Source organism: Microcaecilia unicolor, chromosome 10 (assembly GCF_901765095.1).
Source record: "Microcaecilia unicolor chromosome 10, aMicUni1.1, whole genome shotgun sequence".
Lineage (NCBI taxonomy): Eukaryota > Metazoa > Chordata > Amphibia > Gymnophiona > Siphonopidae > Microcaecilia > Microcaecilia unicolor.
Window position 1 is genome coordinate 91,369,586 of NC_044040.1, and position 27,061 is coordinate 91,396,646.

The 27,061-nt window shown below is 44.3% G+C and overlaps 1 protein-coding gene across 5 annotated transcripts in view; it reads left to right on the forward strand.

The window, feature by feature from the left end:
• The window catches only part of WEE2 (WEE1 homolog 2), a 455,705-nt gene that overhangs the window by 324,616 nt on the left and 104,028 nt on the right, over nt 1–27,061 (forward strand). For 4 of the 5 annotated variants that reach the window (XM_030216446.1, XM_030216444.1, XM_030216449.1 and 1 more), the window contains 4 exons: nt 1,680–1,801; nt 6,357–6,503; nt 8,371–8,469; nt 18,480–18,565. In XM_030216446.1, coding sequence (XP_030072306.1) covers nt 1,680–1,801; nt 6,357–6,503; nt 8,371–8,469; nt 18,480–18,565 — 454 coding nt within the window. The remainder of the gene's footprint in view (nt 1–1,679; nt 1,802–6,356; nt 6,504–8,370; nt 8,470–18,479; nt 18,566–27,061) is intronic. The other variant, XM_030216447.1, reaches the window with a different exon arrangement.

The window sequence follows — 27,061 nt, forward strand, 5'->3', positions numbered from 1 at the left end:
TTCATGAAGATGTTCTGTCCAGAGTCAGTCTAAATGTGGTAACATTGTCCATTTCAGCACACTATTAGCCGCCAAGTTCAGATAAAGTTAATTATGTTCAGCGGAAAATCAATCTGTTGGCTCAGGCTGCTTGCTATGTGAATATTCCATCACCGTTTCATTATTGCTACCATATATTGCATATTAAGGGCATTTGCTCTAAACTTTTGTTGATCCAGTGCTTACATGCACACAGTTTTGCTTTTTAAACCCAAAGGTGAATCCTAAGTTTGGTTGAACAATTAGGTGTAAACTGTGTTGTTCCTAACTTTACTTGTTTTGGACTTCTTTGGGTCATACTGATCTGTACATCTGCTGTCAAGAATTTTGGAAGATGGAAATGAGAGAATAAAGTTTTGGATATACTCTGTAGAAGTTGTTGTTCACTCTTGCAGTGTGTGTATGGATGACTGTTCTGGTGTATGCATGTGATAATTTTTGAATAACTGTTTATTCTTATGGCTATGATTTCTGAATATATGACAGACTTTGTGCCCATTTGGGTGTATATGCTAATCTCAACTTTGTTACATTTTTCAGGCATATCCATCTACTTGCTCCCATGGTATAACTGAATTGTATTATTCTGTCTCACTGTAATTTTCAAATGTTAAGCTACATTGAACCCAAGTTGTAGTTTCTTTCTCTGGTATTAAATATATAGAAAGAGCACTTTGCACTCAAGTGGGTGGACTTCTTACCTGTACAGGAAAGAGATCTGTTATGTGACCTTAGAAAATGTCAACCAACAGGGGCAGTGGGAGATGTATGTTCCCAATGTTGCTAAAAAAAAAAAAAACGTAGGATCTGTGCTGGTGCCATTGTTTTTCTTTTATCTTGTGGTTTTGTTCCAGGAGACACAAAGTTGTCGATTGTGCACCCTGTAGTGAAAAATTATAAAGTAGGTCTAAATGATTTGGCTAACTATAGGCCTATTTCATCTTTACCAGAGTTAGCCAAATTATTGGAGCAATCAGTTTATGTACAATTGGAAGAATTTATAATGCAAAACAACTTAGATGAAAATCGGTATGGATTTTGAAAAGCTCACAGTACTGAAACTTGATGGTTGCGACAGATGAGATACGTTTGGGCCTTGATAACTGTGTTAGCTATTTATTTGCATTTCTGGATATATCAACAGCATTTGATACTATTGATCATGAGATCTTGATAAATCATCTGTGTTTGTGGTATACAAGGGAACTGTATTGTGGAAACTGAGTGTGTGTGGGAGCTGAATTATCTGCATTACATTCTCTTGACAAGGGTGTTCCCCAGGGATCCATTTTATCTGCTACACTCTTTAATATCTATTTGAGGCCTTTGGGTCATTTGTTGAAATTATTAGGAGTATCCTTCCATATTTGTGCAGATGATATGCGGTTTTTCTTTCCATTTACTGGGAGTGTGTATGATTCTATTCTACAAATGCAAATTGTGTTTGGGAAAGTTGGAAAATAATTGAGGTTGAAAGTTTAAAAAAATGGAATTATTTGTGAATGCAGACCCTGGTATGGTGTTTCCTGAGTTTGTGCCTTTTTTCAGGATCACTTATGAAAGTCTCGTCTCAGGTGCAGTTTCTTTCACTTCAAAAGTTTCTAATGGTAATCATTATAATCTCGTTGTTTTGTATGCAGGCAGCTGGCATTGAGGGAAGTTTATGCCCATGCAGTGCTTGGACATCATCCTCATGTGGTACGATATTATTCTGCCTGGGCTGAAGATGACCACATGATCATCCAGAATGAATACTGCAATGGTGAGGATTAGGTGGAAGTGTGGATGGAGGTACATTTCACAGATAGGCTGCAGAGAATACCTTCTCCTGCTTTAGACTTAGCCTGGCCTCAGAATGACATCCTATAGTATATCTCCTATCAAACTGAGCTCTCTTTTTCATCAAGCACTGCCATTTCCTCCCCTCACCCTCCCCACTGACAGTTTGAACTTCGTGGGTGTGGCTTGGATCTCTTTCAGGGAGAGAAAACTAACAACTTATAGCAGCAGCTTCAGAGAGCATTTTCCATCTCACAGATAGGCTGCAGAGAATACCTTCTCCTGCTTTAGACTTAATCCTACCCACCCTACCCCTCTACCCACCCACCCCTAGAGTGAAATGTCTTATATAACCTCCCTATCAACCCACTCATTACTTTACCTCACCCATTTCTATTCTTCTATCACCTTCTCCCACTACTCCAACCAGAGTTACACCTAATCACACTGACCACCCTTCAACATCTTCTGTCCTTCTGTGACTGTTCTCTTGTGCTTGACTGCTTAAATATTTTAAATTTAAATGCTTTACTTTTTGTCTATTAGATTGTAAGCTCTTTGAGCAGGGACTGTCTTTCTTCTGTGTTTGTACAGCGCTGCGTACACTTTGTAGCGCTCTAGAAATGTTAAATAGTAGTAGTAGTACATATACAGGAATGGTTTTTGTCCTTAATTTCCCCTGCATTACTAGTTGAGAGGACATTATGCTGTAAGACGGTTGTTTGTGGTTGCATGCCATGTTCCCTTGCTGTTTAGATCATGTAGCTGTATTAGCCACATGTCTGAACACACAATGCTGTGGATCAATGCCATGAAACGTTTTTTGTAAACCAGATACCAAAATGTTTTTGCTTTTACATAGCAAAATAAGTTGTCAGAAAGATCAACCCTTCTATTCAATTTGTTCAGCACCTCCTAAGAGTGACTACCTTCACGATATTACTCCCCATCTAAGACAACTACTGTTGTCTTCACCCTCCCACATAATTAAACATGCAAGATCCCCTTTTCAATTCACATCCAGCATCTCTCCCATTGTGAAAACCATAATGTCCCACAATTAATCCAACTGCTGCTGCTTGAGTGGAACTTTGTGCAATCCAGAATTTATGCAGAATTCTGCACAGGCACCAGCATCGGAGTTTCCCCCTTCCCCCACAGAGATTACATGGCAAGAGGAGAAAGTGAAAAACTGCACATAGGCCACCGCCTTCTCTGCTGGCTTAGACTTGGCTGTTTATTTGGACCGTGGGACTGTACAGAGGCCTAAAATGGTGGTGGGGGGGGTGTCGCACAGTTGGGCCAAGGGCAGCACAGGAGGAGGAGGCAGCCTGATGTGCAGTTGTACTCCTCTTTTTGCCTGCAATGAGGATAGGGAGGGCAGGTGGACCTAGCTCAAATGGGGTAAAAATCACAGGGGGTGAGGATCATTGGTGTGTTTGATGGGGGAGTAGAGAGTAAGGTTGGGTGTGTGCCATGGGTGAAGATGAATGAGAAGTGGGAGTGTGCATGTGGAAGAAGACTTTGGGGACAGAAAATTAGAGATATTACTATGAATTAGAGATGGAGAGAACTACAGTAGGAGTGAGAGAGGGTACTGGGGAGATTGAAGCCTGAGGAAGGAAGAGGGGATTTCAGACCTTTATGATGGAGGAATTTAAAAATAATTTGTGTAGAAATTAAACATTTTCTTATGCAGAATTCCACCAGCATGAAGGCATCTGAGGTTGGATGTTTGGTAGCAGGTTATCTCTACCCCTTAATCCTCCTTCCCCCCAAATGATTCCACTGCTATCACTTAGTCAGCCGTACTTGACCCATCAACATGAGCATGTAGCCTGCCAGATAGATCTGGCTACGTGAGTGTTGGGACCTAAAGAATTTATTACTGTACTTGCAAGAAAACAGAGAGGGGTTCACACTCTCCACAGCAATCGAACACAACAAAAAAATGGAGTGGAGAAGACCAAATATCAAGAGATCAGTCGCCACACACAAGGGTAAGATGCTCCAGAAAAACCTTTATTAGGACCCTTTATTAAGTTTTTCTGGAGCATCTTACCCTTGTGTGTGGCGACTGATCTCTTGATATTTGGTCCTCTCCACTCCATTTTTTTGTTGTGTTACTGTACTTGCAACCTGCCAGATAGAACTAGCTGCTAATAAGTACATTTTTAAAGTATTCTAATTTTTTTTTTTTTTAACAGGCCACATAAAACCTGGGTATCATTATTTGGAAATATTGTTGCAAAAAATGTTCAAAAGTCTCTGATCTTTAAAAACTATTTATTTCTGTTAAAGATCTGCGGTAATAAATTTATTAATAAAAGAGAGAACATGCAGGCAAAAGTTAACAAGGGTCATATCTGTTAGATCAAACCAACACTGTACTGTGGATGAGCACTTGTACTCTTAAATGCTTTCCTGTGGGGTCCCCCAAGGCTCCATCTTTGCACCAACACTCTTTCATATCTTTGTCACAACTCTTAACATTCTTTCAATCACTCGGCCTTACTCAGTTTGTGTAAATGCAGATGATATTCAGATACTAAAATAATTAAACTAAAATTTAAAAAATATATACTTTTATACCGCAAATACCTTATTACTATGCGGTTTACAAATACAAAGAAGCCAAGCATACCTGGGAAAATACAATCAAAACAATCAAATTAACAGTTAAAAATGACCAAAAAATAGACGTCCCCTTAATACTCACTATAGAAATGACTCAAGTAACCACGTTTTTAAAAAGTTCTGAAACTATAAAAGGCTAACAATTGCAGCAAGATCATTCCATAATTTAAGTCCCTCAAGGCAAAACGAAGATAGAAACATTCTCTTATATCTAATAGACTTGGAAGTTTAAATTTTGACAGTGGGGAAGAGAGAACCACACTCAGTCAAAACTTGTCCCGCATAACTGACTAGCTCCAACTATGTGAACTTACTTGACCCTGACAAAACAAAGGGGCTCCTTAAAGGGCGAAAAGGATGCCCCATTCCCGTAGCCCCTATAATCTTGGCAGGTACTTTATTACTTTCTGCCCCTTCATCAAAATCTTAGGGACTATCTTGATAATACAATGAATTTCCGACTGCACCCTTCCAACACTATCAAATCATGTTTCTTTGAATAGATTTATATATTTTTTTTTTTACTTAATGTGGCATTTGTCATAAGACTAGATTACTGCAATTCTCTCCTACAGGGTGCCTGTGTTCAGGACATTAACCGCCTTCAGATTATTCAAAATTCAGCAGTCCAGTTAATCACTAGCTCAAAAAAAATGACCACGTCACTCCTCTTTGCGCAGATCATTGGCTACCTGTCACACACAGAAGCACATTCATATTACTTATGCTGGTACATAAGATGTGTTCTACTGGTATCTGTCCCACATAGTGATTTCTTACACTTCCACTAGGATTCTCTGCTCAGTTCTTACTAATCTACTAGTTATACCCTTCTTCAGATCCATATGTTTAGATTTTGTTCCTACATGAATTTTCAGTTTAATGGTATCTACTGTGTTGGACTCATTTCTTTTAACACTTCATTTGGAGGATTCACACACTAGATTTAAATCTGAACTTGACATTTCTCTTTCGAGATCCATATAGCCCTTGATCTACCCTTTGCTGCCTGTTGAAGTAATTAGCATCCCATTCTGCTCTATCATCTTCCTTTCCATCTTCTATGTGATTTATATTATTGTAAACCTCTGATATGTCCCCTGAGAGTAGTATTTGATAAATAAACTTGAAGTTAGAGAGCTGTTTCCTAATTTTGATTTAATCTTTCACAGTATTTTATAGTATTACTCCTATGCTAAACTTGGGTGACCTGGGTTTTTTTTGCCACTTTACCTTTTATATTGAATTAATGAAGGACAGGCAGAACAGCTATCTTCCTTATTTTACTTTATCATAAATTTTTTTTTTCTTACTCTCTAGTTTCTCTCACTTATTTCACTTAACCACTTGCCCTTTGTCACTTCCATTTCACTGCAGTGCTGTTATATTCTTAAAACAACCCTTGAGCTCTGGAGTAGAGGGAACTGACCATGAGCAGTATCTTGGAACCTAGTGATTTAAGCTAAGGCTAGATAGTTTCCAGCTGTGTGGGGAGAAGAGGAAGGTGGTCTTGGTGGATTGAGACTGTAGGAGAAATTGGCCTTAAGTACTAGCTTCTGCCATAAAATCTTCCTGGTTACTATAATGATCTTCAAGTAAGGGAGATTCTGGTCATTCTTTGAGAAAAAGCTTGTATAATGTACAATGCACGATTCTTGCAGGTCTGCAGAGTCAACTTATATCTGTTTTTGTTAATCGGCTTCTTATACAACCTCTGGTACTTCTCACACCTATTCTGTGTGTGCTTGCAATGGATAGACAATCATATTTCAGTAGGGTACCTAGTATTTTGTTATTTAGATCAAAATGGATATTGGAATTGTTTAGCAACTTACCCCTAAGGGTGAGTTCAAAGGAGTTAAGTCTCTCCCGCCAATTGGATCTCAAATTTTCTCATCAAGGTGGGAGCCTTCAAGATGTAGTTTTGGAGAGAGCCAAGATGAAGCACTTTTTCTCTGAGATGGAACTGAAGGAAGTCCTCCTGCAAGTGTCCATGGGACTGAAATATATTCACAGCTCTGGTCTGGTACATATGGACATAAAACCAAGTTAGTACCTATGCAGTTTATTCTTCCTTGTACTTTTATTCTTCCTTATCTCATCCAAGTGTAGTGGTTCTCAAATGTGATCATGCTAAAGAGAACTATAACATAATCACCATGGGTATATGCCAGTATCCTGTGCGTTTCCTTGTGGTTACTTTTTGAAAGCTTGACATTAAAAGTCACAAAGCCAAGAGCTGAGAACCACTGCTTTGATCTCGTCCCATAGCCCATCCCTCTAATTTGTGTGTGTGTGTGTGTTGTTTTGTTTTCTGTTCTCCCTTTTAAGAGCACAAACTTGATGATTTCTAATTTTGGGCAGGTGATGAGTTCATAAAAGGCATAATAAGATTTGGCCCATCCAGTCTGCCCAGCTATGATTCTCCCACTTGGTCTGTTAACGCCAACAAATGAGAACTCTGGAGAAAATTCCTAAGAGTTGAGAGATTGCAGGAAACTTGGACAACATGATTAGAGGCTAGTTCACTTTCACCAGTGTTGCTCCTGAATCCTGTTCATAGTAGTTGGGTTTGCTATGTAGGTGATTTTCATTCTAGCTGAATGAAAACTATATCTTACCTTGCCTGAATCAGAAATGGGGAAAGGGAAGAAGGGAGAAAAGACTGACATGGTATGAACAAAGATGAAGCTCTGGTTGAAGTTGCTTACTTTGCCTGCCTGCGCCCCCCCCCCCCCCCCTTCAAAAACAAAATGCAGAAACTTCAGAAAATTGGTGGGGAGGGGGTTGCAGGCTGTCTGTGGCAGCTTTTGTCATCAGTGAGTGATGTGGCAAAAACCTGTAAGTAGTGGGGTACCCTCCAGGTGCTTCATATCTTCATATGAGGTAAATTGTTGCATATTGTAGGTTTAGGAGGTCCTTGCTTTTATTCCATAAGGTTGTGGTCTTGACCACCTTATTGAACAGTATGGTTGGTTGCTATGTGGCTAATGGACTAATCAAAAAATTAAAAATGCTGTTATATTGCCCCTGCAGAAATTCTATGGGTAGGCTTTGTTTTGGTCGTAGACCTGTTGTGGAGCACTGCCCAGAAAACATTTTAACACCTGACTTAGATAATTGAGTTCACTGGAAAAGGGAAGAATATAAATGTAACAAAATTAACTGTGCTAACATTACATTGATTAAAGCAGCTTTTACACTGACACTGACATATATGTAATTAGAACTGATAGGCTGTGTCCTGAAATGCCAATTTTAAATACGAGGGAGGAATTTATTGGTTTATTGTTTAAGTAACATGACTCCAATAGGGATAATGGTTAACTCTTGTCTACATAAATATTCTTACTGAAGTGGTTGTCAATGGTCTTATGCTGGGTATAGCAATAATAATACACCACATATCTGTAGTCCAGGTTCAGGGTGATGGCACTTTCACAACAGCATTGTTCCTTAGTCCTTGAGAGCATCAATGTGGTATCCCTAATGAATGCATGAGATATATGCTTGCTTGCTTGCATGCATGCATACTACCCACATTGTAACAGTGGTTCTCAACCCAGTCAGGTTTTCAGGGTAACCACAGTGAACATGCATGAGATAAATTTGTATATAGTGGAAGTAGTGCATGCAAATTTATCTCGTGCATGTTCATTGTGGTTACCCTGAAAATCTGACTGGTGGGGTATGTCCCAAGGACTGGGTTGAGAACCCCTGGTATAGAGCTATGCATATTCATTAGGAATATCCTGAAAACGCTACCTGTTGGTCCTCAAGGGGGGGTACCTGTGAAAACATAGGTGTGCCCTTCAAGTAAGGACACTTTTCAGTATAGATATCCCCGACCCCTCCTATGTGTTTAGAGGCCAGAGATGACTGATAAGGTGATGCTAAGAATGTTTCTGTTTACAGGTAATGTCTTCATCTCTCAGAGGTTGACAGAGGGTGGTATCAGTCAAAATGAGAGTGATAGTGAGGAAGATATATCGAGTAGAGTGGTGTATAAAATTGGTGAGTTTGTGCTGCTTGTACTATGTATATATTAGGAAAACTATGTGCATAAGGTCTCAGAAGTGGTTGGTCAACTAGTCAAATCTGTAAAGTTAAACTGATAAAGGAATGAGGAGAGATTTTCTTAAAAAGGACCATTGAGAAAAACAAGATGTTCTCTGCAGTTTCTCTCTCTCCTAATGGCCAATAAACAGGTGTTGCCTTATTTTTTTTGTTTTAAAGTGGACTAACATGGCATTACTTCATCCTAAATTTATGGTTCAACATTTTCATCGATGAGCCACAGAACAAGAAAGGGATCTAGGTGTCATCGTTGATGATATGTAGAAACCTTCTGCTCAGTGTGCTGCTGGCTAAGAATGTAAATAGAATATTAGGTATTAGGAAAGGAATGGAAAACAAAAATTAGGATGTTATAATGCCTTTGTATCGCTCCATGGTGCGACCGCACCTCGAATATTGTGTTCAATTCTGGTCGCCATATCTCAAAAAAGATGTAGTGGAATTAGAAAAGGTGCAGAGAAGGGCGACATGATAAAGGGGATGGGACGACTTCCCTATGAGGAAAGGCTAAAGCGGCTAGGGTTGTTCACCTTGGAGAAAAGGCGACTGAGGGGAGATATGACAGAGGTCTATAAAATAATGAGTGGAGTGGAACGGGTAGATGTGAAATGACTGTTTACACTTTCCAAAAATACTAGGACTAGGGGGCATGCGATGAAGCTACAATGTAGTAAATTTAAAATCGGAGAAAACATTTCTTCACTCAACGTGTAATTAAACTCTGGAATTCGTTGCTAGAGAATGTGGTAAAGGCAGTTAGCTTAGCGGAGTTTAGAAAAGGCTTGGTCAGTTTCCTAAAGAAAAAGTCCATAGACCATTATTAAATGGACTTGGGGAAAATCCACTATTTCTGGGATAAGCAGTATAGAATGTTTTGTACTTTTTAGGGATCTTGCCAGGTATTTGTGACCTGGATTGGCTACCGCTGGACACAGGATGCTGGGCTTGATGGACCTTTGGTCTGTCCCAGTATAGCAATACTTATGTACTTATGACAATGCAAAGGAAATACATGTAGTCAAATATTACATAAAGATTCAAATATGAAAAGCGTACAGCATAAGAAAGAAAGGTAACCCATCATCAAGTATTTTTTTTCCAAGTATCTCATCCCATCCCACTATATGTTCGTGGGAGCTATATTACTGTTGCTAATATTAAACTTTGCAATCAATAAATATAGGGGACCTATAAACAATGCAAAATGTATATTTCAAATGATTTATACATACACCAAACTGAGAGTAGCTAAAGTCCCCAATCTGCTTCTTTACTAATGTGTACCCCAACTCACCCATTCCCAACTCATAAAAGATAATGTGTAAGAGAACAGAATAACCATTCACAAAGAGACTGGGACTGTTAGATCATGAAGGAGCAAAAGAGGCGCTCGGGGAGGAGAAAGCAGTTGCGGAGAAACTGAATGTATTCTTTGCTTCTGTCTTAACGGAAGAAGATGTAAGAGATCTGCCTGTTCTGGAAATGGTTTTCAAGGGTGATGATGCGGAGGATCTTAAAGAAATCTCGGTGAACCTGGAAGATGTACTGAGCCAACTTTACAAATTAAAGAGCAGTGAATCACCTGGACAGGATGGCATACATCTTAAGGTACTCAAAGAACTCAAGCATGAAATTGCTGATCTGCTATTAGTAATATTATTTTATTTATTTAGATTTTGCTCACACCTTTTTCAGTAGTAGCTCAAGGTGAGTTAAATTCAGGTACTTCTCTGTCCCTGGAGGGCTCACAATCTAATTGTGTACCTGAGGCAATGGAGAGTTAAGTGACTTGCCCAAGATCACAAGGAGCAGCAGTGGGATTTGAACCAGCAACCTCTGGATGTCAAGACCAGTGCTCTAACCACTAGGCTACTCCTCCATTCGTTATGTAACCTGTTGTTAAAATCGTCCGTAGTACCTGAAGATTGGAGGGTGGCCAATGTGATGCCGATTTTTAAAAAGGGTTCTAGGGGTGATCTGGGAAATTATAGACCAGTAAGCCTGGCATCTGTGCAGGTCAAAATAATGGAAACTATTATAAAGAATAAAATTACAGAACACATAAACATACATGATTTAATAGGACAGGGTCAGCATGGGTTCAGCCCAGGGAAGTCTTGCCTTACCAATTTGCTTCATTTCTTTGAAGGCATGAATAAACATTTGGATAAGGGTGAGCTGGTTGATGTAGTGATCTAGATTTTCAGAAAACCTTTGATCCTCACGAGAGACTCCTCAGAGAATTAGAGTCATGGGATAGGAGGCAATGTGCTGGTGTGGATTAGGAATTGGTTATTGGGCAGAAAACAGAGGGTAGGGTTAAATGGTCGTTCCTGTCAATGGAGGAGGGTGAACAGTTGATTGCCGCAAGGATCTGTATTGGGACCGCTATTTAACATATATATATATATATATATATATATATATATATATATATATATGTGTGTGTGTATGAAATGAAAATCAGAACGATGAGTAAGGTGATCAAATTTGCAGATGATACAAAACTATTCAAGGTTGTTAAAACACGTGCGGGCTGTGAAATATTGCAGGAAGACCTTAGGAAATTGGAAGGCTGGGCATCCAAATGGCAGATGAAATTTAATGTGGACAAATGCAAGGTGGTGCACATTGGAAAGAATAATCTGTATCATAGATGCTAGGGTCCACCTTGGGGGTAGCGCTCAAGAAAAAGATCTGAGTGTCATTGTAGATAATACACTGAAATCTTTTGCTCAGTGTGCCGTGGTGGCCAACAAAGCAAACAAGATGCTAGGAATTATTAGGAAAAGGGTGGTGAATAAGACCGAAAATACTATAATGCCTTTGTATTGCTCCATGGTGTGTCCGCATCTTGAGTATTGTGTTCAGTTCTGGTTGCCGAATCTCAGATATAGTGGAATTAGAAAAGGTTCAAAGGAGAGTGACCAAATGATAAAGGGAATGGAACTCATCTCGTATGAGGAAAGGCTAAAGAGGTTGGTTATTTATTTATTTTACATTTGTATCCCACATTTTCCCACATATTTGTAGGCTCAATGTAGGGCTGTTCACCTTGGAAAAGAGACAGATGAGGGGAGATATGATTGATGTCTACAAAATCCTGAGTGGTGTAGAACGAGTAGAAGTAAAATCGATTTTCAATGTGGTATATATCATTCAGTGTAAAAAATGCAATAAAGGCTGCTACATTGGAGAAAAAAGTCAGATGCTAAAGAAGAGATTTAATTTACATAGACACCATATGAAAAATGCTAGTACCAACCAGAATGTCACCTCTGTGGGGCAGCACTGTACAAAATTAGAACACTGTACCAGTGATTTTATGGTAAGAATACTAAAAGGGAACTAAAACAATACAGGAATGTAAGACCTTTGAAGTCAGACTGATTAAATATTTTGACACCTACCAGACAGGACTTAACAAAGATCTGGGTTTTCTAGCCCATTATAAACCATAAAATTGCACTACTTTGTCATCCACCCAGCTCTCCCTGTCTCTCACCATCTAAGAAAGACGGAGAGCCAGGCATCGAAGTCGGTAAGGAAGGAAGAGAGAGACTTATCAGGGGGGGCGGTAAATGACTGCAACTCTGAGTGGCAGCGGGTAGAATAGACGGGTGGAGTGACAGGTGATAGTATCTGAGGATCTGAAGGCGACAAAACAGTGTGACAAGGCGGTGGCCGTAGCTAGAAGGTTGTTAGGCTGTATAGAGAGAGGTGTGACCAGCTGAAGAAAGAGGGTGTTGATGCCCCTGTATAAGTCGTTGGTGAATCCCCACCTGGAGTATTGTGTTCAGTTTTGGAGGCCGTACCTTGCGAAGGATGTAAAAAAAAATAGAAGTGGTGCAAAGAAAAGCTACGAGAATGGTAAGGGATTTACGTTACAAGACGTATGAGGAGAGACTTGATGACCTGAACATGTATGCTCTGGAAGAAAGGAGAAACAGGGGTGATATGATACAGATGTTCAAATATTTGAAAAGTATTAATCCGCAAACGAACCTTTTCCGGAGATGCGAAGGAGGTAGAATGAGAGGACATGAAATGAGATTGAAGGGGGGCAGACTCAAGAAAAATGTCAGGAAGTATTTTTTCATGGGGGAGTAGTGGATGCTTGGAATGCCCTTCTGTGGGAGGTGGTGGATATGAAAACGGTAACAGAATTCAAGCACACGTGGGATAAACATAAAGGAATCCTGTTCAGAAGGAATGGATCCTAAGGAGCTTAGCCGAGATTGGGTGGCAGAGCTGGTGGCGGGAGGCGGCGATAGTGCTGGGCAGACTTAAACGGCCTGTGCCCTGAAAAGGACAGGTACAAATCAAGGTAAGGTATACACAAAAAGTAGCACATATGAGTTTATCTTGTTGGGCAGACTGGATGTACCATGCAGGTCTTTTTCTGCCGTGTTCTACTATGTTACTATCGGGCTTATTTTCAAAGCACTTAGCCTCCCAAAGTTCCAGTAGGTCGTCCGCAAAGGCAGAGACCTTGAATTGCTCAGTTCCTAAACATACTCCTTGTACTTCCCTGGAGCCCATAATATCTCTGATTAATGGGTCTAATACCATTACAAACAAAAGAGGCGAGAGAGGACAGCCCTGTCTTGTACCTCTGGCTATTGGAAACTGCTGAGAGATCACTCCATTCACTGACACCTCTGCCACCGGGTTCTTATATAAAGTTTGTATGGCCTTTATAAAAAAAACCTCCAATTCTGTATGCCTCCAGGACTCCAAACATGAAGTCTCACCTCACCCTGTCAAATGCTTTATGTGCATCAAAACTAACAAGGAGTGAGGGGGTATTCATATGTTTGACCTGTTCCAATGCTGATAGTATTTTCCTCAAATTCTTTGCCACAGATCGTTCCCGGACAAATCCCACCTGCGGGTCTAATATCAATTGTAGAAGATATCTAGCTAACCTATTGGCCAAGATCTTTGCAAGCAATTTAGCTTCAAAAGGTATCAGGGAGATGGGCCTATAAGATTCTGCCCGATTCGGATCTTTCCCTGGTTTTAATAGCACAATTATCTGCGCTGTTCTCAACGAATTTGGTAGTTCTCCTCTAAGAACATGTGAGTTGAATACCTTAGCCATACAAAGCGCAATGTCTTCCACTAAAATTTTATACCAATCCGCTGTAAACCCATCCACCCCCGGTGTTTTATATAGGGGACTGGCTCGTATATTCCAACTAACTTCGTCTTCCGTGATATCTGCTTCCAGGACATCTTGTTGCCGTCTCCTGAGTTGCGGGAGTTTTTGCCCCTCTAAGTATGTTACTGCCTCTAAACCCTCGTCCTCCGGGGAAGCATACAGTTGGATATAGAAGGTTTGAAGAACTTTACTAATCTCTTTGTTTGTGTGGTAACTCGTGCCCTGTGTGTCTTGAATCTGTGATACCCATCTTTTGCCTACCACTTGGTGCACTAATCTCGCTAGCAGTTTTCCTTGCTTGTTAGCATGTTTGTACATTTGGTACTTATAGTATACATGAGACTGCTGTGTACGGGTATGAATCAAATAGTTTAACTCTTTGTGCCTTTATGTATAGATTCTTATGGGTAATGGAGTGTGTTTGTCCATAAATTTGTGTCAAATTCCGTACCTTTGTTTCCAGTCTTAACATTTCAGCCTCCCTTGCTTTCTTTTTATGGGCAGAATAGGAGATAGAGACATATTTTCAAAGCACTTAGCCTTCCAAAGTTCCATAGGTTTCTATGGAACTTTGGAAGGCTAAGTGCTTTGAAATGCCTCAATGTGTCCTCTCAACACAGATTTGGCAGCTTCCCAAAAGAGTATTGGGTCTGAGTGAAAGTTGTCTTTATTTAGTTCAGCATAATCCTTCCATTTATCTTTTATGAAGGAGAGGAACGTTGTGTCATAGTACAGCGCTTTCGGAAATCTCCAATAAAATGGTCGGTCTGGGTCACTGCTCCTTTCTAATGTGATCCAAATCAAAGTGTGATCTGACACTTGTGTAGGGCCTATCTCCGCCTGCATAAGAAACGTTGTATGCTCTCTGGATTTAAAGGATGCTTACACTCCCATCCCGATACTGCCAGCTCACAGACAGTATCTTCGATTCCGTCTGGGAACACGGCACTTTCAGTACTGTTTTACCCTTTGGTCTCGCCTCCTCGCCCAGGGTGTTCACAAAATGCCTGGCTGCCGTAGCGGCGTCTCTACGCAAACTGGGAGTGCACGTGTTCCCTTATCTCGATGATTGGCTGGTGAAGAACACCTCCGAGGCAGGAGCTCTACAGTCCATACAGATGACTATTCAACTCCTGGAGCTGCTAGGGTTTGTGATAAATTATCCAAAGTCCCACCTTCTTCCAGTACAGAATCTCAAATTCATAGGAGCTCTGCTGAACTCTCAGACGGCTTGTGCCTACCTTCCGGAAGCGAGGGCCAACAATCTTCTGTCTCTCGTTTCCTGGGTGCGGGCGTCGCAGCAGATCACAGCTCGGCAGATGTTGAGATTGCTCGGCCATATGGCCTCCACAGTGCATGTGACTCCCATGGCTCGCCTTCACATGCGATCAGCTCAATGGACCCTAGCTTCCCAGTGGTACCAGGCTGCTGGGGATCTAGAGGATGTAGTCTGACTGTCCATGAGTTTTCTTCAATCCCTGCATTGGTGGACAATTCGGTCCAATCTGACTCTGGGACGCCCCTTCCAAATTCCTCAGCCACAAAAAGTGCGTCTCTCCTGGGGTGGGGGGAGCTCATGTCGATGGGCTTCATACCCAAGGGAGTTGGTCCCTCCAGGAACAAGGTCTACAGATCAATCTCCTGGAGTTGCGAGTGGTCTGGAACGCTCTAAAGGCTTTCAGGGATCAGCTTTCCCATCAAATTATTCAAATTCAGACAGACAATCAAGTTGCCATGTATTACATCAACAAGCAAGGGGGCACCGGATCTCGTCCACTGTGTCAGGAGGCCGTCAGAATGTGGCTTTGGGCTCGCCGGTATGGCATGTTTCTTCAAGCCATATATCTGGCAGGCGTAAACAACAGTCTGGCCAATAGGTTGAGCAGGATCATGCAACCTCACGAGTGGTCGCTCAATTCCAGAGTGGTACGCCAGATCTTCCAAGCGTGGGGCACCCCATTGGTGGATCTTTTTGCTACTCGAGCCAATCACAGAATCCCTCAGTTCTGTTCCAGACTTCAGGCCCACGGCAGACTAGCGTCGGATGCCTTTCTCCTGGATTGGGGGGGGCTCCTGTATGCTTATCCTCCCATACCTTTGGTGGGGAAGACTTTGTTGAAACTCAAGCAAGATTGAGGCACCATGATTCTGATCGCTCCCTTCTGGCCGCGTCAGATCTGGTCCTCCGAAGAACCGTGGAGATTGGAGTGTTTTCCAATCCTCATTACTCAGAACAAGGGGGCGCTTCTGCATCCCAACCTTCGGTCCCTGGCTCTCATGGCCTGGATGTTGAGAGCGTAGATTTTGCTTCCTTGGGTTTCTCTGAGGGTGTCTCGCGAATCTTGCTTGCTTCCAGGAAAGATTCCACTAAGAAGAGTTACTTCTTTTTATGGCGGAGGTTTGCCGTCTGCTGTGACAGCAAGGCCCTAGATCCTCGCTCGTGTCCTACACAGACCCTGCTTGAATACCTTCTCCATTTTGTCGGAGTCTGGTCTTAAAACCAACTCTGTAAGGGTTCATCTTAGTGCGATTAGTGCATACCATTACCGTGTGGAAGGTAAGCCGATCTCGGGACAGCCTTTAGTTCGCTTCATGAGAGGTTTGCTTTTGTCAAAGCCCCCCCGTCAAACCTCCTACAGTGTCATGGGATCTCAATGTCGTTCTCACCCAGCTGATGAAACCTCCTTTTGAGCCACTGGATTCCTGCCATCTGAAGTACTTGACCTGGAAGGTCATTTTCTTGGTGGCAGTCACTTCAGCTCGTAGAGTCAGTGAGCTGCAAGCCTTGGTAGCTCATGCTCCTTATACTAAATTTCATCATAACAGAGTAATCCTCCGCACTCACCCTAAGTTCTTGTCAAAGGTGGTGTCGGAGTTCCATCTGAACCAGTCAATTGTCTTGCCAACATTCTTTCCCCGTCCTCATACCCGCCCTGCTGAAAGTCAACTGCACACATTGGACTGCAAGTGAGCATTGGCCTTCTGCTTGGAGCGGACACAGCCCCACAGACAGTCCGCCTAAATGTTTGTTTCTTTTGATCCCAGCAGAAGGGGAGTGGCTGTCGGAAAACACACCATCTCAAATTGGCTAGAAGATTGCATCTCCTTCGCTTACGCCCAGACTGGGCTGACTCTTGAGGGTCATGTCACGGCTCATAGTATTAAAGCCATGGCAGTGTCAGTGGCCCACTTGAAGTCAGCCACTATCTAGGAGATTTGCAAGGCTGCGACGTGGCCATCTGTCCACACATTCACATCGCATTACTGCCTTCAGCAGGATACCCGACGCAATAGTCATTTCGGGCAGTCGGTGCTGCAGAATCTGTTTGGGGTTTAGAATCCAACTCCACCCCCCTAGGCCCATTTTTATACTGTTCCAGGCTGCACTCTGTTAGTTGGATAAGTTGTAGGTTAATCTCAGTTATGTCCTCGCCGTTGCGAGGCCCAATTGACCGTGTTGTTTTGAGTGAGCCTGGGGCTAGGGATACCCATATGTGAGAACAAGCAGCCTGCTTGTCCTCGGAGAAAATGAAAGCTACATACCTGTAGAAGTTATTCTCCGAGGACAGCAGGCTGATTGTTCTCACCAACCCGCCCGCCTCCCCTTTGGAGTTGTCTTCCCTTGTCTTTGTCTTTGCTACTTACTGGACTGACGAGCACGCTCGCGTTCAGGCAGGAAGAAGGTCGTGCATGCGCATGCGAGGGCTAGCAAACGATTTTGCTAGTGAAGATCTCCGATCGGAGGAGGCTGCCGTGGACGTCACCCATATGTGAGAACAATCAGCCTGCTGTCCTCGGAGAATACCTTCTACAGGTATGTAGCTTTCGCTTTATACTTGGTTATTTTACTATTGTTATGCTGTTAACAAAATTGTAAGTCTTATGATAAACTGTACCTGCTGTACACCATCTTGGGTGAATCTCTTCATAAAGGTGGTAAATAGATCCCAATAAATTAAACAGCTTCCTCCTCTGTTTTCCTGCCTTTGTCCTTCTCAGCTCATGTAAATAGTTACTCGTTGCTCCAATTCCTCCTGCCTCCATGTGTTTTTCTGTGTGTTACCAACAGCAGCAGTAATTGGCTTCTATCAGTCTGTTTAGGTTGTTTTTTTTTATCATATTCCAGATTCCTAGTTATGCAGACAGCTGCAGATATTAACACACATTTTGTTTCCTAACACCTTGCCCTTCATTTAATTTTTTTGTTTTGTTTTTGGGTCTTTTTCTTTCTTTTTTTTTTTTTTTTTATAAACTATTTAACAGTAGCTACTTTCCCAACAGACAGAGTGGACAGTTGCCTCTTTGGAGGGGCAGAAGTTTCACCTCAGAAAAAAAAGTGTGATTATCTCACAGTTGCAATTTTATCTTTTTTTTTTTTTTATTTATCAAACATTTGGATTTAAAGTGGCTGTCAGAATTAAAATAAATGTATTTTGAATTAAAATCTGTAATTTTGTGTAAAAACTGCTTTTAAAAAATGGCTGAATATCCCAAAACAAATTTCCCAGTACTTTGCTTAAACTTGTTGTTGTTCATGAAAAATTGGTAAATAATTGGATGACTATTCAGGAAATGGGAAACAATGAAATTGTTCTTACTTGAGTCAAGTGCTCTAAATTTTACATACAGATTTTGTGGTGGTGATCTTCAAGGTTACAGAAATTGAGCCTGACTACTGAAGGGAGTCAGAAGAGACTTTTGAGAATGAAACCTATCTCCCATGTTTTGTAGACTGGTTTTCTGTAGTCCGAATAGTTAATTTGCTGCTTGTCTATTATCTTAGGGGACCTTGGCCATGTGACCTCAATTTCCAATCCCCAAGTAGAAGAGGGAGACAGCCGCTTTTTGGCCAATGAGATTCTCCAAGAGGTATGAATGCTAGTTTATAATTTTGAGGTACCAAATAAAAGGCTTATTGATGTATTTTTTTTATTTATTTATATTTTTAACCGAAAATGGCAGTTCCTTGTCATCAAGCAGATGAAGCCATTACGTATGGGTTATGTCCATCAACCAGCAGGGGAGATAGAGAGCACTCAAACTTTCACAGTGCCCTCTTGGCCAGCTAGCTCCACTGCCTCTTCAGTATTCTCTATCTCCCTTAGCAGGGTGGCTGCAGCTTGTTCGAGCTCCAGAAAAATCTGCCGGGAGGTGGTTCCTGACTTGCCAGTTGTTAACCGGGGTGTTGGAGGCTATAGCAGCTTCACTTTAAAGGCACATAGGTTAGCCCTTTCCCTGCCTTACCCATACCTCTGTGGATGTGGACATATTGCCTTGCTTTCCCTGTCCTTACCCACCAACAGTGGATGCAGGCATATAGGTTCGCCCTTTCCCTGCCTTTCCCACTCATCTGAGCCTCCGGAGTCTTCAATACCTCTGCTTTCCTCACAGCTTAAAAAAAAAAAAAAAAAGTTGCGTCGCGTTTTTAAACGCAGAGACGCTGGAACAGAGGTTTTTGACCTGATTTTCAGCAGGATCGTAGTTGTACAGTAGATCCTTTGAGGTAAGAGTGTTTTCCAACTCCTTCGGGGTGGGCCCGCGATCGGGGCAATTTTGGCGTGAACCGCCATTTTGGATTTTACCGCCGTTTTTCGGCGATGGCTGCGGACAATGTAAAGCGCTGTTCCACTTGTGGCAAGCGCAAATCAGCAGCAGGGCTCTGTAAATCATGCTGTATTGGCGTAGGAGCCGGCCCGAGCATGGCGAGCGATGTTTCTTCCTGCTCTGAGCTGGCAGCGGGCGCCATTTTGCTTACACCGCATGGCGCGGCCTCCGTGGACACGGAGAGACCTGAGCCGGGTGGGGCACCTCGAGATGAGGTTATTTCAGGAGTGGCTAGCACCGGACAGGATTTGGGTGCCCAGGGTGAGATTTTCTCCCCAGATTTTGTGCTTTTGCTGCATAAAGCATACATGATGAAAAGAGCCCTTCCTCAAGGGTCGCCTGAGGCTCCTCTGATTGCCCCCCCGATGGATTCTGGCCTGGGACTGCCCAGTGAGGCTTTTTTCCCGGATGCTTGGCCTAAAGATAAGCGCAGAAGGGTTAATTCCCCTTCAGATTGTGGTGCACCTTTTTCCCCCCCGTGGTCAGGGTGTGAGGATTCGGAGAACTCTGACAAACGTTCTTGGTCTGAGGAACCAGAGTCAGGTGCGGATTTACCACAGGATCTGGATGATCCCTCCGCGGTGAGGATTTTCCACCGTGATGAGCTGCCAGCGCTTATTTCAGATACCCTGCAGGCCCTCTCGATTGAAGATCCTGACAGTGTCATGGCCTCCTCGGGTAATCCCAGGATGGCTAGTACCAAGAAAGCTGCTCGGGCCTTCCCTTTGCATGACTCCATCCTAGAGCTTGTTTCGGCTCAGTGGGCTGACCCGGAGGGACCTTTGAGAGTTTCCAGGGCTATGGGGCAGTTATACCCTCTGCGTGAGGGACATATGGCTCGTTTTCAAATGCCTACAGTGGATGCCCTAGTCACTGCGGTGACAAAGAGAACTACCCTCCCTGTTGAAGGAGGTGTTGCCCTGAAGGACGTTCAAGACCGTAGGCTGGAAACAGCGTTGAAACGGTCCTTTGAAATTGCAGGTCTCACTGTTCAGGCGTCTACATGCAGCTGTTATGCTGTGAGAGCCTGCCTAGCTTGGCTGCAACAGACAGTGGCTCAGCCCGGAGATGGAGCGGAGCCCTTCTTGGATGTGGCTTCGCGGATGGAGGTGGCCTTGTCCTTTCTGGCTGATGCCATTTATGACCTTGTCAGAGCTTCGGCTAAACAAATGGCAGTAGCAGTGGCGGCTCGCCGTCGTCTGTGGCTACGACACTAGGCAGCGGACATGGCCTCTAAGCAAAGGTTGGTGAAGTTGCCTTTTCAAGGACTTCTCCTATTTGGTGAGGAGTTAGAGAAAATTGTGAAAGGCCTGGGTGATCCAAAACCCCAGCGCTTGCCCGAAGATAGGCAGAGGCCTTCCTCTAAGGGCCAGGCGGTCCACTCCTCGTACAGACCTCGCTTCCGTAAAGCTAGAAGGTACTGCCCGGGGCGTTCTGCTGGGTTCACTTCTCGTGCCTGTGGTCAGCAGAGGAACTCCTTTCGCTCGGACAAGCGTTACGCAGCCGGTGGCTCAAGACCAGGAGTTCAGGGGCAACCCTCTCAATGATGGTGCGCCGGCCCTCTCCTCGATGCCTGTCATCGGAGGACGGCTTTCCCTCTTTGTCGAGGAGTGGGCCAAGATTTCCTCAGATCAATGGGTTCTGGACCTGATCAGAGATGGATACAGAATAGAATTCAATGCCCCAGTAAGAGACGTGTTTGTGGAGTCCCGATGCGGTTCTGCCGTCAAACGGGCGGCGGTGGAGGAGACTTTACAAGGTCTGATTCAGTTAGGGGCAGTGACCCCGGTGCCTCCCGCCAAGCAAGGCTGCGGCCGATACTCCATCTACTTTGTGGTGCCGCGAAAAGGTGGGTCCTTTTGCCCTATTCTGGACTTAAAAGAAGTGAACAAGTCCCTGAGAGTGCGGCATTTCCACATGGAATCCCTGCGCTCCGTCATTGCGGCGGTTCAGCCAGGAGAGTTTCCTCACGTCTCTAGACCTGAAAGAAGCTTACTTGCACATACCGATTTGGCCCCCGCACCAGAAGTTTCTGAGGTTTGCGGTGTTGGGAAAACATTTCCAGTTCAGGGCCTTTCCTTTTGGCCTCGCCACAGCTCCCCAAACCTTTTCGAAGGTAATGGTGGTAGTAGCTGCTTTTCTCAGGCGAGAAGGTATCCGGGTTCACCCGTACCTAGACGACTGGCTCATCAGAGCAGACTCTGCAACAGAGAGCTTACAAGCTACAGCCAGAGTGGTCTCAGTACTGCAATCTCTAGGCTGGGTCGTCAATATGGCCAAAAGTCACCTGTCCCCTTCACAATCTCTAGAGTTTTTGGGGGCCAGGTTCGACACATTCTCGGGCTATGTGTTCCTACCCGAGCCAAGGCGGTGCAAGCTTCAGAATCAGGTCCGTCTGCTCCTGAGGATGCCCCGCCCGCGAGCTTGGGACATTGTCCAGCTGCTGGGATCGATGACAGCCATGATGGAAGTGGTACCCTGGGCGAGAGCGCACCTGAGACCTCTACAGTATTCCCTACTCCGGAGATGGTCTCCTATTTCTCAGGATTACCAATGCAGACTTACTTGGCTCCCTGCGGCCCGTCTCAGCATGGAGTGGTGGCTCTCGGACAGCATGCTGCGGCGAGGAATGCCGCTGACGCTCCCCGTTTGGTGCCTAGTGGTAACAGATGCCAGCCTGAAGGGCTGGGGTGCACACTGCAAGGGGAAGCATGCCCAGGGTCTATGGACACCCGAGGAGTCGGAGTGGTCCATCAACCGCCTAGAGTTGAAAGCGGTGTTTCAGGCGCTTCTGGCCTTTCAAGTGACCCTGGAAGGATTGGCTGTCAGAGTGATGTCGGACAACACGACAACGGTGGCCTATATAAATCGACAAGGCGGAACAAGGTGCAGAGCACTGGCCGCGCAGGCCGAACTGATTTGCCACTGGGCCGAGCTGCATCTTCAGTGTCTGTCGGCAGCTCATATTGCAGGTCAGAGCAATGTGCAGGCCGATTATCTGAGCAGGCATCAGATCGATCCAGCAGAATGGAATCTGGCAGACGAAGTATTCCTGCAGATCTGTGCCAAATGGGGCAAGCCCGTGATGGATCTAATGGCGACAAGTGCCAATACCAAAGTCCCGTGCTTCTTCAGCAGACGGAGAGATCCTCGCTCGGCGGGGTTAGATGCCTTGGCTCAACCCTGGCCTCCGGGTCTACTTTATGTGTTTCCCCCATGGCCCTTGATAGGGCGCCTGCTCTTGCGGATTCGGCTGCACCCAGGAGAAGTGGTCCTCATCGCCCCGGATTGGCCAAGGAGACCTTGGTATGCAGACCTCCGACAGATGCTCCTGGAGGCTCCTCTGCCGTTACCTCTGGTACTGAACCTGTTGACTCAGGGACCAGTAGCCATGGAGGACGCTGGCCGCTTTGGTCTTACGGCATGGCTATTGAGAGGGCGCAATTGAGGGATAAAGGTTATTCCAATAAAGTTATTTCCACTCTCCTGCAAGCCCGCAAGCGGTCCACTTCCGTGGCTTATGCCAGGATTTGGTGCCTGTTTGAGTCTTGGTGTGCTTCCAGAGCCATTGTTCCAATGCGGGCTCCTGTCTCGCCGATTCTGGACTTTTTGCAGGAAGGTGTACAAAAGGCTTGGCCTATAATTCCCTGCGGGTGCAGGTGGCAGCATTGGCCTCCCTTCGTGGTAAGGTGGAAGTCGTGTCTTTGGCTGCTCACCCAGATGTGGCACGGTTTCTTAGAGGGGTGCTTCGGCTCCGACCTCCAGTGCGAGCACCCTGTCCAGCTTGGAACCTGGGGCTAGTTTTGAAAACCCTGCAGGCATCTCCTTTTGAGCCGCTTCGGCGAGCATCGGAGAAGACACTGAAGGCCGTTTTTCTGGTGGCCATTACCTCGGCGAGACGGGTGTCAGAGCTCCAGGCGCTGTCCTGTAGAGACCCATTTCTGCAATTTTCAGAGTCCGGAGTCACGGTTCGGACCGTGCCTTCCTTTATGCCTAAGGTGGTTTCAGCCTTTCACTTAAACCAGCCTATTTTCTTGCCCTCTTTTTCAGAGGAAGAGTTTCCAGAATCTTTTGGGCAGCTGCACCTTTTGGATGTGCGCAGGACTCTGCTGCAGTATCTGCGAGTTACTAACTCTTTCAGGACTTCTGATCATCTGTTTGTTTTGCTATCCGGTTCTCGCAGAGGGTCTCCAGCGTCTAAAGCCACTATTGCCCGCTGGCTCAAAGAAACTATCTTTTCAGCTTATCTGCTGGCCGGCAGGGTTCCGCCTGTAGCCTTTAAGGCACATTCTACTAGAGCGATTTCTTCCTCTTGGGCTGAAACTGGAGCACTCTCTCTTCAAGAGATATGCAGTGCAGCAACATGGGCTTCTAAGCTCTCCTTTGCCCAATATTACAGGCTGGATGTGGCTGCCAGGAGGGATGCGCGTTTTGGTGCACAGGTGCTAGCGCGTGGTATGGCTTGTTCCCACCCTATCTAGGGATTGCTTTGTTACATCCCATACGTAATGGCTTCATCTGCTTGATGACAAGGAAGGGAAAATTTAGGTTCTTACCTTGGTAATTTTCTTTCCTTTAGTCATAGCAGATGAAGCCATGAGCCCTCCCTGTATGATTGTCTGTATGCTGTGAATCTGTTTTTCAGGTTCTGTTCTAATTTCCTGAAGTTCCTTCCTTGGGAGAAAGTTGGAAAACAATCTTCAGGATTCATGTTCAGTTTAAATTTAGGAGGATGTATTCATTCCCTCTAGCATGTTTTTTTTGGAGGATGTGTTGATTCTCTCCAGGAGGCGCGTGTGTTCCCCTCCAGTTCTATAAATAGGAGGATGAGTTCATTCCCTTCAGTGTGTTGGGAGGATGTGCGATTCCCTCCAGGAGGCGCGTGTGTTCCCCTCCACTTATACAATAAGGAGGATGAGTTTATTCCCTCCAGGAGGATGTGCATTCCCTCCTTTATGAGTTCATGCCCTTATGATGGGCCATCGTTCGCTGTGAGGAAAGCTCTTGTGATTCCCATTGCGGTTTGCCATACTGCTTTGGAAGCTTCAAATACTGAAGAGGCAGTGGAGCTAGCTGGCCAAGAGGGCACTGTGAAAGTTTGAGTGCTCTCTATCTCCCCTGCTGGTTGATGGACATAACCCATATGTAATGGCTTCATCTGCTATGACTAAAGGTAAGAACCTAATTTTCCCTTCTCCGAGGACAAGCAGGCTCTGTATTCTCACAAGTGGTGATGCTGATCTGCATCGCCCAGTCCGGCATTTTGCCATAGCTACAAAAGAGCTTTGTGAAGCGTGAGTGCCTTCCCGCCCATCTCGTGAATGCAGTCTCCTCAGTTCTTCTTCCGTGTGAGGAGAAGGGGTTTTTCTTATCCTCATCTCATTTGCTCGGTCTTAAATGCTTTTTATGCCTTCTGGCAATTTTTTCTGTCTTGATAATGGGGTTCCTTTTATTGAACCTTTTTTCCCTTCCTTTAATTTCTTTAGACATGTTTGCCTGGTTTTTAAGTTTTTTTTTTTAATTTTTAATTTTTTTTTTGTCGTCATTGGGCCACTTTCAGGCCTTGACTTCAGCCAAGTCTTTCCCTTTATTTCCTTTATTTTTTACCATTCCTTGCCCCATTGCGTCATTTAATTTAGCCAACAAAGTTTTTCTGTCCATGTCCACAAAGATTCCCAGTGGCTTCAAGCGCTGTACCAGGTGCAATCGGACTATTTTGGGAAAAGACACCCATTCTTGGTGTCTACAGTGTCTTGGGCCTGATCATAGCCCTGCTAACCCTGTGTTCTCTGTCTTCGCATGAAGAAGAGGACCCAGGTGTCCCGAGTGGCTCAACAAGAGAGGATTTTTGGAGCCAAGTCTGCATCGAGGTCTAAGGTGTCGGCATAGATATCCAGAGTCGCAACGGAATCATGAGCATCGGTAAGCATGGCTGCCACTAGACCCTTAGACACTGGGAACAGTGAAGCATTAACTCTGCTGTGCAGGGCCACTGGGACCGTCCATCATTGGACCAGACTCTGAGGCGATGTAAGGATTCAACGTCGTCTTTGGCACCAAGGAGCCTTTGTGACATGCTTGGGGCGAAGGCCAAGAAGCATCATTGGTCTCCCTCAACACATGGTGCCAGGAGGTCTGGGGTATTAAAGGATTTGGCACCTGAGAATAGTTGATGCAGGGAGGACCCTCTTCATACAAGAGGTACAGACACTCCTGTCTCTTAGCAGCTGAGAGCAAGCTCCCGCATCGACCCCAGTAGTTCTGCGACATGCGCCTTAGCTGGCACCCCAGCTTTTCCTGGTGTCAGCCATCAATGAGTTCATCTGGGCCTTGCTCCCGGAGCTGCTGGATGGCCTTATGCAAAGGTGTGCATCAGTATCAGGGGTGCTTGTGCCTACCCTGCCTCACATTGCGGTCCCACCTAGCCCTCAGCCTGCCGGCACCGCTTATAGCACTGGTGTAAACTGCTACCCAAGCCGGCACTCCCTCAATGTCAGTGGAGGAAGCTTCACTGGAGTCAACACGAGAGTCCATTTCTCAATGCTCTCAAGGACATGGTTCCTTGGCACTGAGGCAGGTAGTCTCAGCAGTCCCATAGGGAGATACTATTTGACACTGAAGAGGAGCATTTGTGAAATTTAGAGCAGGATCCCAGGTACTTTTCCTCAGATGAGTCTTATATAATCTCTCTGAACTTTCCCCTCTACCTGAAAGGAGAAGGTCTCTGTCGTAGAGCCTTTCATTTCCATCTTTTGTAAAGGAAACGGCTAAGGCCATTCCATTTCCTTTGGACATGGAGGATGAGCCCAGAGCCAAGATGCTCGAGATCCTGGACTATACATTTATTTATTTATTTATTTAATTTATTTATTTATTTGTAACACTTGTATCCCACATTTTCCCACCTATTTGCAGGCTCAGTGTGGCTTACATAGTACCGTAGAGGCGTTCGCCAATATCGGTATGAACAAATACAGAGTGAAGTTGTGGTATAGTAAAGTTCGTGCATAACAGACAGATTTAGGATCATAAGGAAGAAGAGGTAATTTATGTTCAAGCGAACTTTGGATTTGTTGTGTTGCAGAGTTGAGGCATTTAAGTTGGGTCGGTTGGGTATGTCTTCAGGTGGTCATAATGTTTTCACGGTGTTTGGTAGTGCATTCCATAGTTGTGTGCTTATATAGGAGAAGCCAGATGCGTAGGTTGATTTATATTTGAGTCCTTTGCAGCTTGGATAGTGGAGATTTAGGTATGTTCTTGTTGCTCTTGTTGTGTTTCTGATTGGGAAGTCTATGAGGTCTGTCATGTATCCCGGGGCTTCAGCGTTGATGATTTTGTGGACGATGGTGCAGATTTTGAACGTAATATGTTCTTTGATTGGGAGCCAGTGTAGTTTTTCTCGTAAGGGTTTTGCACTTTCGAATCTGGATTTTCCATATATGAGTCTGGCTTCTGTGTTTTGGACTGTGTGGAGTTTATTTATGATTTGTTATTTACATCCCGCATAAATTCTATTACAGTAGTCTAGGTGGCTTAGAGGCATATTTTCAAAGCACTTAGTCTTCCAAAGTTCCATAGAAACCTATGGAACTTTGGAAGGCTAAGTGCTTTGAAAATATGCCTCTTGGCACCATTGATTGAACCAATTTGCGAAATATTTCTCTCGGGAAGAATGGTTTTACTCGTTTGAGTTTCCACATAGTGGAACATTTTCTTTGTTGTAGCTTTCACTTGGCTCTCTAGTGTGAGATTTCGATCAAT